General features: G+C 30.7%; 2 protein-coding genes across 3 annotated transcripts in view; both read left to right on the plus strand.

Moving 5' to 3' along the window:
* Positions 1 to 8,233, plus strand: part of LOC146528544 (embryonic polarity protein dorsal-like) — a 37,224-nt gene extending 28,991 nt beyond the window's left edge. Inside the window, exons 11-14 of the mRNA XM_085203061.1 lie at positions 1,884 to 1,919; positions 2,005 to 2,090; positions 2,324 to 2,734; positions 3,248 to 8,233. Coding sequence (XP_085059187.1) covers positions 1,884 to 1,919; positions 2,005 to 2,090; positions 2,324 to 2,734; positions 3,248 to 3,442 — 728 coding nt within the window. The 3' untranslated portion in view covers positions 3,443 to 8,233. The remainder of the gene's footprint in view (positions 1 to 1,883; positions 1,920 to 2,004; positions 2,091 to 2,323; positions 2,735 to 3,247) is intronic.
* Positions 8,234 to 9,346: 1,113 nt separating this feature from the next.
* IFT43 (intraflagellar transport 43) lies at positions 9,347 to 10,880 on the plus strand. Of its 2 annotated transcripts, XM_085203070.1 has the most exons (4): positions 9,347 to 9,416; positions 9,457 to 9,602; positions 9,701 to 9,811; positions 10,437 to 10,880. In XM_085203070.1, exons 2-4 carry the CDS (start codon positions 9,523 to 9,525, stop codon positions 10,627 to 10,629), a joined length of 384 nt encoding a protein of 127 aa, XP_085059196.1. In that variant the 5' UTR covers positions 9,347 to 9,416; positions 9,457 to 9,522; the 3' UTR covers positions 10,630 to 10,880. The 2 variants fall into 2 exon arrangements, with proteins under 2 accessions (XP_085059196.1, XP_085059195.1); XM_085203069.1 differs by having other exon boundaries at positions 9,365 to 9,602.
* The last annotated feature ends 1,447 nt before the right edge of the window (positions 10,881 to 12,327 follow it).

Here is a 12,327-nt window from a genome sequence, read left to right on the forward strand (position 1 = left end):
AATGTTGATTTTTTTTAAATGTTATAACGGTTTTTTTATAAATGTATTGTTAGGTTAATGTTTTTCGACTAAAATGGTGCGTATTTGAAAAGTTATAAAAATTATGATTATATTGTGGAGTGGAACTCCTGAATACCATGTCTTAATTTTCTTTCGTATTAAATACTGGCAGCTATAATCTACTCCGAAGCCATTTAGTTATTTACATACGCTATATCAAGCTATAATTTAAACATGAATATTTTAAATAAGTTATATTTACTAAATGAAAGTAATTAACGAAAACCATGATTATTACAAGGTTTAAACGTTTAAAAAATCTTAAAAAATATATTGCCGTATACTTTCATTTATTATTATTATAAAATTTATAAAAAATACGTTAATTTTACCTATACGTCGCTATGTTTAAGCATAGAGTATTACGATATAGGTAATTCTTATTATGAACAGAAAGTATGCTAATGGGAATATGTGTGTCTTAATGTTAAAATAATTACCTTTTTATTATTTTTATTTTGAAATTGTTTCTCAAATGACACCGTTTTTTACTTTGACCATTTTGATGAATTGTGTGTTGTAGTTCCAAGGCATCCTTCCTTGTCTTCTTAGACCCAGAAAATTATTATTTTAATAAATATGAAACGCCTCATATTAAACCATTACATTTTTTTAAATCTGCTTTTTTTGTTTCAATCGTATTCAATCATATTTTCTAAAGAAATTAATTTCTACTCAAGAGTATTTGTGTGCATTTTAGTAATAAGCTTTTCCGTAATTCAGTAAAAATAAAATTTTTTGAATCCAATCTCTATTCTGTTATGGTTTTTGTCTTTGCATTTAGTTACAATCTGATTAATTCAGATATATTTCTTCAGTATTGTATAATTTTCGTCATTTTTTAAATCACTTATATAATACAGTTTGTTAATTGTAAGGCTGTACTATATTTACTATATTTGTGACAGGAGTTTTTAAAGCTTAGTCTATTATTAATGAATACTAATCTCCGATTACTCGTAGATATATATAAAAATATATAAAAAAAACATATCACATTAAAAATGTGTAAAATAATGCTTTAGATGAATTTACAATCTGTTATAGAAAATTTTGATACAAAATTATTTAGAGTGGACATTTTGATCACAAAAATTGCAATTTTTGCGATTGATAATGTATATAAACATTTTTGTACACCTTTATTTATGGAAAAGATATTATATATAAAGCGTAGCTTGAACGAGTGTAAATTATGTCAAAATGCTAATAAATTAAGAACCAATTTAGTTTTTTTCTTGTCTCCCACCAAAATCTATGTTATTCATTTGACATTTCAAAAAGGTATAGTCAATTTTTTATAGCATGGATGTGTTTTTTATTGTTGATTTTGTTGTGAAGCTAGTATATTTTTATATATTTTTCGTATCGTACTTCGTCAGTTTTTTTTTAATTGCTTGTTAGGTGGCAGAACTCAACGGCGCTATTTGTCTAACTAAGCAATGCGATTAAAAATATTTTACTTTCGCTATTTAGTATGGATGTCGACTTTTTTTTATTATAGTTATAACAAGAAATTTAGGTGGATTTTTTTCGCTTCAAAAGTTTTTTGCGACACGTAGGCTTCTTAATGTACTTAACACACATAATATGCACATTAGCATATTTTTTGTTTATTTGTTTGCATGATTTGTTTATAATTTGTATTTTTTATGATAAACTTTAAATCTAAATTTAATTGGTATTTTAATTGTTTTACATTCACAAGTTATAAACTTAAGTTTTTATGTATTGATTTAATGATGTAATCATAAAAAATACACTAAATGCATGGCGATGTTTTTTTTTTATTTTTGTTTTTATAAATATCTATATTTTTTCAGGATTTGCGAACGACAACATTAAGGCAGAACCAAGAGGTATGTACTATATTTTTAATATGCTTTTATTAGTAGGTCGTCTTGTTACTATGTTTTTTTCATTTAAAATGTTTATTTCTTATAGATAAAACTCCGCCTCACCAAATGAGCAGTCCGCGGCAAGTGTTCTCGCCACCGTATGACGAGCCCATGCCGGAGACCTCCTACCAGGTGATGATTTACTTGTTTTTACATTATTTAAGTATTAGTTACACAATAAGATAAAAAATGCAATTATAGTTGCAATCTTTTCTTTTTCGTTTTATAATTTCTTTCCATATGATGACTAAACAAATGGGGAATGTGGATATTTTGTAATATCTTATCCCCTTATTTTCTTTATCTTTCAAAAAAAAAATTATATTAAATTAAAAAATTGTTAATTTATTAAATTTTGCTTACAGTGGGATATGCAACCGGGCATGTCTATGACTGGACAAAGTCAAATGTCATACGGACAAGACATGTTACAATGGAACCAAAATAATTATATGCAAGTGCCCCCAAACATACCATCCGTTTCCCCCATGGCCAACCTACACAACATGCAATCTCTGTCTCCCAACATGCAATCATTGTCCCCCAATGTGCACGCAATGTCCCCAAATGTGCAAGCCATGTCCCCCAACGTACATGCGATGTCCCCGAACATGCAAGCAATGTCCCCCAACGTACATGCAATGTCCCCGAACATGCAAGCAATGTCCCCTAATGTCCAAGCAATGGGGATGGGCATGGTGGGCAGAATCTCTCCAATGCATGGTGGCGTGTCCCCATCAATGGGACATATTTCCCCAAATTTAATGCAGCAGACAGTATGTATTATGTTATATTAATATTATAATTATAGCAAATAAATTATACACCAAAAATATCTAGGTGCTATTTAAAAAATATATTTTCGTAGATGAATGAAAACGCTAGTCGCCATGTCAGTGTCTGCACTAGAGATTATCTCCACTCTGTCGACATACTATGTATTAGTAAACAACGATTTGACATTATTATAAAAGCATAACCTACTAAAATTTAAACCTCCGAAACAGGTGTTACAATATAAGGTAGACTTTGACGTGACTGTGTATGTGTGTATCTGTATGTTTGTCTGTGGCATTGCAGTTCCCATTGAACCAATTTTGATCTAACTTTATATTTTAGTTTGTTGAAAAGTGATTTTACCGAGAGTGATCTTATTTGTTATTTAAGAAAATATGTTCAGCTGCTTGTAAGATCATCAGCTCTTTTCTAGTTAATGAAACGATGTAAGAGCAAAAGAATTTATTTGTATCGGGACTTTTTAAAATTTATATATTAATTCATTTTCCCAGATCCCCCAACAGGAATTGATAGAAACCGTGGGCACAGACTCCACGTCTATCATAGGCCTGCTCCAGGACAGAGGAGATGGGATGCCGCAACTTAACTCCGGTGAACTCTCCGGCCTGTCCTCTCTACTGGACCGTGGTGGTCCGGACCTGACTGATAGCCTCAATAGACTGTCCACTAGTGATTTATTGCAGTAAATGGACTGTGGACCGTGACACCATGTGATAGTGATAGTAAAAGAAAAACAAGAAAATAAGTGTGTAATAACAATATTTACTGAAAATATTCAAAAAGTGTTTAAAAGACAATGTTTTCTAACTCATCGGCTGGGAAGTTTTCTTTGAAATTATGGATACCTGATTATTTTTTGTTTTTGAAAATATTTCATATAACTACACTTTGGACTGGACTTCAATGGACCTCAAAATCACAAGTGAATTTTCTAATCTGTGACATATTGTGATGGTGAATCTTTATAATATGTTTAGTTTCTCTTAAAATATTGTTTAGAAAAGAAGACCAGAGGCTAGTCGTGGCCCAGGGGCTTAAAGTGTGCCTGCTACGGCTAGTCGTGGGTTCGAACCCCACTCGAGCAAATTAAATATGCAAAATGTAAAAATGTATTAAATATGCAAAATGTAAATAATTACATTTATATTTTCATTTCTTCGCTCTGGTGTCAAGGCAAAGCGCGGCGTTGAGCTCCGCCAAACAAGCAATTCCTCCAGAATTGGGCGGAAAGTGAGGAATAGAATGTCTTAATACTAGGTTCCTTCTGCCTACTCTGCTGTGTGCGGGATACAGCGTGAAGCTTATACAAAAAAGAAGACGAAGGGCACTGTTTACAGAAAATTTTAAAAGACAATATTGTAATTAATGAAAACAAAAAAAAATGGATTTTAAACTAATAATGTCTTGATTTCTTTTTTTGATCACCAAGTGCAATTTCTTACGTTACACTTCTTTTCATGTAACTTCAACTAAATATTTTATACAATGTTTACATAAAAATGTGATCTTGAGTGGAATTAAGGAATTTATTTTATTATGTATACCTAGTTAATTTGACAAAATCTTTATAAAAAATTGAAACTTTTCTTAACAATCAAGTAATATGTGTATATCTCATATAATATATATTAGAAACTGTCTACAGCCTCACTAAACCGAATTTATTGATTTACTTTGAACTAATAAAATAAGTTTTTATTAATTCATATATAAAATATAATTGATGTTATAAAAACAAAAATATTATTTATATTAAAAAAATGGAATAGTTAAATATTATATTGTGGCATAAGAGTCAGATGAATGTCTAATCTACATTTTCTTAATTTTACAGGAGAGCAAAAATACTATGAATAATCACCACCTCAAATTTTACCGACTTATTAAGTATAATAATAATAATAATATAATACTTTATTGCACAAATAAGAAGAGAAAAAAAAAATACAAATCATTAGAAACACGATTAACAAGTGTGCAATGGCGGCCTTGTCACTAAAAGCGATTTCTTACAGGCAACCAAAGAAAAACGGAAGGATTAAATTTAGAAAAGAAGGCAGAAAGGTGCAAAAAGTACATAAAATATATAAAAAGCAATATTCAGAGAACACAAAATAGTTTAATACATACATTTATACATACATATCTACATATATACATACATATCTACACAAATGCCTACATACATACATATATACATACATACAACAATTAAAGATAAATACATATATAATTATAATATTGTCGTTTTATGAATTGAGTTGGAGATAGTAAAGTTTAAGACGTCGTTTAAAAATCCCAATTGACTGGGACCGTCTTACTTCCAGCGGCAACTTATTCCATAGCTTTACTGTTTTAACCGTAAAAGAGTCACTATAGCATTTCGTGTGGCATAGAGGAATTTCGAGGATATGGTTAAGGTGGGAACGGAGGTTTTGGGAATCGAAGGTGTCTGACCCCAGGAACTTAAAACGCTCCTTGAGGTAGGATGGTGTAACAGGATTGAAAAGGATGCTATAAAGAAGAGTGAGGGCATGCAAGTTACGCCTGTATTCTATTGGCAGCCATTTCAGTTGACTACGATACTGAGACACATGGTCATGTTTCCTTAACCCAAAAATAAATCTAATTATAAGATTTTGCAGACGCTCAAGTTTATTTAGTAGTTGCTGGGACAGATCTAAGTAGCATGTATCAGCATAGTCTAGGATAGGTAGAAGGAGAGCGTGGGCAAGAGAGATTTTAGTCTTTAACGGTAAGACGTTCTTCCATCTTCTCAATCTACCTATGGTACAAAAGACCTTACGACTAAGCTCAGATACCTGAGACGACCAGCAAAAAGAACCATCCATCCTGATTCCCAGATTCCTAACACTCTCACTAACCTCCAAACAAACATTATCATAAAAAATTGAGGGTAAAGGAGAATGTAATTTAGACAATTGTTTAGAGCTACCAAATATACACACCTGAGACTTGTTGGGATTGACAGAGAGCCCAAACGATTTACTCCAGGAACTAATAATTTGTAAATCTGAATTAATTTCACTAACCGCATTTGGTATATCGTTTACAGCTGCAGTTGTGTAAATTTGCAAGTCATCAGCGTAAAGGTGGTACGATGACGATATGAGTTGAGTGAGAGTGTTAATGAAAATGGAAAAGAGTAATGGTGATAGTACACTACCTTGTGGGACGCCAGCGTTTATACTGCAAATTGATGAAGCTTTTCCATCAAGCTTGATACTTTGTCTGCGTCCGTGTAGGTAAGAGGAAAACCATTCAGTAGCTTTCGAGGAGAAGTTAATAGATTTTAAAATAGATAATAGAACATCGAAGTCAACTGTGTTAAATGCATTAGAGAAATCCAGCAGAACAAGTAAAGTCACTTGCTGGTGTTCAAAACCCCATCTTATATCGTCGCAGACTTTATTTAGAGCTGTAACTGTGCTGTGCCCAGGACGGAAACCAGATTGGAAAGGAGATAGTATGTTGTTATTGTGTAGGAAAAGATAGATTTGTTCGTGTACAATGCGTTCAAGAACCTTAGATAGGAAAGGCAGTATGGATATAGGACGATAGTTTGAGAAAGATGCTGGGTTAGGTACTTTAGGAATAGGGATCACAATTGCATGACGCCAAGCATCAGGGAATTCGTTATGGGAAAGGGAAAAGTTATAAATATGGCACAGGACAGGAAGAATTGAGTTAAGTGTAAGAAGAATCATGCGTCGACTAATATTATCAAACCCAGTAGCGTCGGATTTAATTGACAACACATGCTTGCGAACCTCCGCTTGTGAAATAGGAGAGAAAAGGAAAGGTTTTGTTGCAGGATTAGATTTTGATGACAAGGAGTGAAGGGTTCTTGCTTTAGTATTATCAGCTAATACATTGACAGAGGTAAAAAATTTATTCAGCGAGTCCAAATCCGTACAGTTGTTTAAGGTAGCTGAATCATTGGTGCGCCGGTCCCCTATTCCCATCGCGTTCAGAAATTTCCAAGTTTTTGCGGGATTGCTATTGTCAATAGACGAGAGAATAAAATATAATAAGAGATATAAGTATATTATACTACCTCTATTAATAGAGATAGTATAATAGTTTGAGGTAATTATTCACAGTATTTTTGCTTTTCTGTAAAATTTTCGTTCATCTGACTCTTATGCCACGATATTTAATAACTTTTAATAGAATTTTGACACACATAATTTGTTAAAAGATTTTATTGTCAAAATATAAAAATTCTTAGACCAATTCTACTTAGCTTAGAAATGAGTGCTAGGATTAAAATACATTTTATGAGCTTATACATAAGTTTCAAATATGATTATGGATTATAAATTATAAATAAAAATAAAAAAAAATTACTGCACTTAATATAAATATAATGCATAATATGTTCGAGGAGAGTTAAATCATCATCAAAGACACTATAGCCGCGGGTGGGCCTTGGCCTGTTCCAGAATATCCAGAATGTATAAGAAAGCCAGGAATAGGGCAGAATGGCCATCAATGGCAATCATCAATTCTGCCCTAAACATCATCAATGGCAATCATCAATTCTGCCCTATTTTTTTTTACGCCCAGAGTTTCCAAATCTCGCTCAACTCCATCCAACCATCGTGAGTTTTTGTCTGCCTCGATTTCTTCTAGAAGAGTTAAATGTTACATATTATTATTATTCTTTTTTGACGCACAGCCTAAATAATGAAATAAAGTTATTGTAGATGTTTTACATTTTGAAAATCTTACTACACACAAATTAACTATAAACATTTAACAATTATTATATAATGATTTTTTTTATTTTAAAAGAAATTGACAGTCATTTATATATAAAAAAAAGCTAAAGGTATATTTTTACAAAATTAAACATCACAGTAATAAAATAGAATTGACATTTTATTAATATTATATAATTGACAATTGACGAGAGATTCTTTATTAAGTATGAGATTTTAAGCTAATTTTAGATGTTTTTTTTTTCAGAACACACGCTATTTTGATAAGATTTAATGTTGAGATGTTTAATACAATTGTATTACGCAATAATGAGGTTTAGTTGTCAATTGTTTTGGATAATACTGTCTATAAAGTAAAATAACATTTTCGGAAAAGTAATACGCATATCTTGCTATTGTGAGAGTAGGAATTTATTATAAGAAATATAGAAATATATAGAAATAAGAAAAAAATAGAAAATCAATAATGTACGTAAAGATATAATTTTTAAAATGTTGTCCAATTTATACTTAATGTTAGTCCATTTACCAATTTCAATCAAAAAAATTACCAAAACTGATATATTATAATGATCTTATTAACAATTTCATGAACCAAACTAAACCTCGAAATATCGACACATCATGTTATTGTTTTATAGTGCAATAAAATAAGTACGCATTTAATGTGTTAAGTTATAACAATCATATTGTTATCTTATGAAACTTTTGAAAATAAACAAAATAAAATTATTTCACTATGTTTTTTTTTGTGATACATACTCCACTGTATTTTATTTTCATATGTGTTTATTAAGTAGTGTGTCTAGTTTCCTTATTAACTCTTATGTAAGGTAAAAAAATGGCACAGCATTTGGCTGTAAGCGCGTCGGTTGTGGATTCGATTTCTATTCCTGGCAAGTAAGTACTACAGTTATTTTCATATCCTACTGTGCAAACAAGATTAAGTCTCGTTATTCAATATGCATATGCAATGACTAAAAAATTGGGCGGTGCGTGAGGAACCCAATGTTTTCACACGTATTTACTCCATCAGATTTCTTTTTCTTGTTTAAATGGACCAAGGAGAAATCAAGAAAAGGGTATCTTACGGGTAAGGTTATGTTTTTATTAAAATAAGAAAATAGGTACAAAAATTAACTTTTTTTTTTTTTTTAAATATTTATTACCTATTTGAAACATTTGGCACCAAAAAATAAAAATGTAAAAGTTATCGCATATTAATTTTTCATATTATTTTTATAGTCTTATATGTGGTTGGTTGCTTGCGCGGCAAATGCTCGCAAACTCCAAACTCCACCAAAGCCAAACGTGTAAACCCCTCAAGCGTTTGTCGAAACTCCCTTTGATCCGTGTTCAAAAACCGACACTGGTCATCGACGTCAAATTCACGCTAGCCATGACAAGCCACGACAAGACGACAAACAGGGTATTTACATGTTGGTGTTTGTGGAAGCTCGGCAAACTTTCACAAACATAATTATAAACGGGGAAGTATAAATTACAACTCCATGGACATTCAGTACATAACTAGGTGTATTATTTTTAATTTCTATAACGAAATCAAGTTTTTATCAGAATTTGTGTTTATTTTAAATAGATGAGTTTTTTTATTTGACTCCTTTGTTTCCAGATATATTTATCAAGATTTTTTTATTTTATTTTACATTAAACAATTATGTTATTTTTACACATTACGATTACCATTATTTTTGCATATATTTGTTCTTGCTATTTATACTTTAAAAAATAAAATTAGTCTTGTTTGATTTATATTGATTTTTTTATAGCTTTTTAAGCGTGGCAAGAATAGTTTTTTGAAAAGCTTTGCCAATAACAACTCTGAATGTCTGAACTTACGTCTTTGATATAATTGACATAAAATATAAACAAATACAATTATAATTATACGTATATTATAGACTTATAGTTAATAATGTATCCTTATTGATTTAATTAGTATTAGAAATTAATTATTGTATATTTGTTTATGGAGAGTTCAAAAATATTCTACTAATAAAATGACTGATCACTTTAACTCTAAAGCACCAGAGCCAAGGAAAATAGGAGTTTGGACGGAAGGAGCGCCAGTTGAGACACGGTTATTAAATATTAGGATTTTTAATAGTCTATTATATAATCTAGTAAAACATCTATCTATCATCATTTATCTAGCATCTGCGTATATTTAAATTTCAGGGAATATATATTACCAAAAAAATCCCCAGATTCCATTGATGACATACCAACTATTCCGGATTTAGATGACCTACAAGACATATTTGAAAAAGAGATTTCTAAGCCTCCATTGTAAGTTTTTTATTACATTCACTTATCTTTTTCAAATCACTCCTTTATGCTTTTATTGCATATGAACATTTTTTTTATTATTAAATTTAGAAAATAAATTAAATAATGAAACCAGATAGAATCAGATCCCCATCGCCTTCGATTCTAGTGTGAGGAACCTTCTCAATTCTCACTATCTTAAGTTATACTGCTTTTTGCATCTCAATGGTCCCTATGTATAAACAGACATGTCGAAATATAATATTTACATCAAAAGGGAATAAAAATTCATGTTAATCTTAAAAAATTAAAATAAGATCATAACTATACACTATGTACTTATAATTCTGTTCTGTTTCTTATTTTGTGGTTTTTAGGCATGCCAGTAAAACACAGTACTTATAATTTTATTTTAAATTTTTTAAGAGCAAGACAAACCTTTATTCTGTTTTCCTGTAATCCTTTTTTTTAACATGCCCATTTATAAGTAGGGACCATTGATCTGCTTTTTGAACCAAGCATCCATTAACAGAAATGAGTAGTGGCACAATGATAGATGCATTAGCAAAATTCAAATAATATTTATTTTATGTTTAAAATATATATATATATATATATTATTATAAACCTACAATAAACTTTATAGACATAGCCACCAAGGAGCTGAAACTGTGAGTGCTTTAGCGGAAGTAGATGTGAGTGGTTCAGGAGAAGGCATAGATGGAGCGTTGGAAATTCTGAAATCTTATATCCCCAAGGTTGAGTCCAACACCACTGACACTGTATGGACAATCGACTCTTTGCTAACTCAACTTGCAGATGAAGATGCTAATTCATAGAATAAAATAAGCAAAAATACCACAGTTGTAGGTTAGATACCCCCTTGGGATTGAATCATTCAACCACTCAACACACAAAACCCTCTATCTTGCCTGCTATATGAGGGAACCTAATATTAAAACACAAAAAAATTAATACTTATAGTTACTGTATAATAGTTGAATATTATGATCTTAGATCATTAGACATATCAAAATGAGATATTTAAGTCTATTTATATCTTTATTACATAGAAATATCCAAAAGGAAATGTCTTTTATTGAATATATTTCCTTATAAATTCGTATGCCACCTCTGGTGCAACAATGTCATTGATACAAAATTGCATTTTAAAGGACAAGCATTTGAAATTTCAAAGTGATATAAAATAATAAAACTTGGAAAGTGGAAAATGAATATACAATTTCAGGTTCAGCTTTATAATGAACAATAAATTATCCCTTATTATTATTTGTATTAACACTAAAATTAAAAATGAATGTAATTGTGTCAATAGGGAAACTAAATGAATACTGTATAAATGTTTAAGCCTGGATATAAGTTAAATAGCCTTAGGATTTGGAATCTTTGTTGTTTTATCTTATTTATAAATAATTAATATTGCTGCAATCATCACTTATACAGTGTGTGAGTGTTATTGTCATGAACATTTTAAATAAAACCAAAATTTTAACTATTCTATAAAAGCCTAATACAATTAAAACAAAAGAAATATTGCCAAAAATAAAAAAAAATTTTTTTGTAAAATAAAACGTCATTTGTTAAGGCCGACGTATGCAAACATAAACCTATCGAAGGGACACCGCCGCACACGCCTCATTCCGAAATCGAGTCGTAGGTATTGACGGCAAAGTTCAAAGTTGTTTAACCTGTACTAGGATTTTTGTAGTAGTGTTTACGTTATTGGTATCTGCAATCCAGTATAATCTATATATGTATATAAAATCGAAAGGTCACTCACTCATCACGAAATCTGAGAAACTGCAAGTGCTAGGAATCTGAAATTTTGCATAGGAATTACTTATAGGACGTAGGTGCTCGCTAAGACGGGAATTTGCAATATTCGACTTCTAAGGGGTTGTTTTTGGGGTTGAAAGTTTATATGAAACTTCGTTACTACAAGTGCTAGGAGTCTCAAATTTTGCATAGACGTCACTTATAGGACGTACAAAAAGTATTTGCGTTTACGTGGGTAAAAAAAGTATTTGCACACCCTAATTTTTAGATGTTACATCTACAAAAAAATAGAATGCTTTTAGTTAATTATTGTATTTAATAGCTTTATCTATATATATTTCGAATTGGTTAATAAAATTTCTCAGAAAATAGAAATTAGAGAATGAGACGGTATAAACACATATTTTAAAGTCAAATAAGTATTTGCACACCAACCGGCTCGTACGTATTTTGTAAAAAAAAATCAATAATAAATGAAAGAAAAGACACTTAATATTTTGTGTGCATTTCATTAGCATCAATGATGGCTTGCAATCTCCTTGGCATCGATTCCAATAATTTGGACGTTGTTTAAATCGAGATTTGAGCCCATTTCTCCACCAAAGCACCCTTCAAATCATTTTTATTTAAAAATTTCATTTTCCTCAAATTTTAATCCAGCAGATGCCATGAATTTTCAATTGGGTGGATGTCTGGCGTTTATGGCGGAGTTTTCAGCATTCTACGGACATTGTACATCA

Source organism: Heliconius melpomene, chromosome 19 (assembly GCF_056956725.1).
Source record: "Heliconius melpomene rosina isolate 202511_hmr_F chromosome 19, ASM5695672v1, whole genome shotgun sequence".
In the NCBI taxonomy this organism is placed as follows: domain Eukaryota; kingdom Metazoa; phylum Arthropoda; class Insecta; order Lepidoptera; family Nymphalidae; genus Heliconius; species Heliconius melpomene.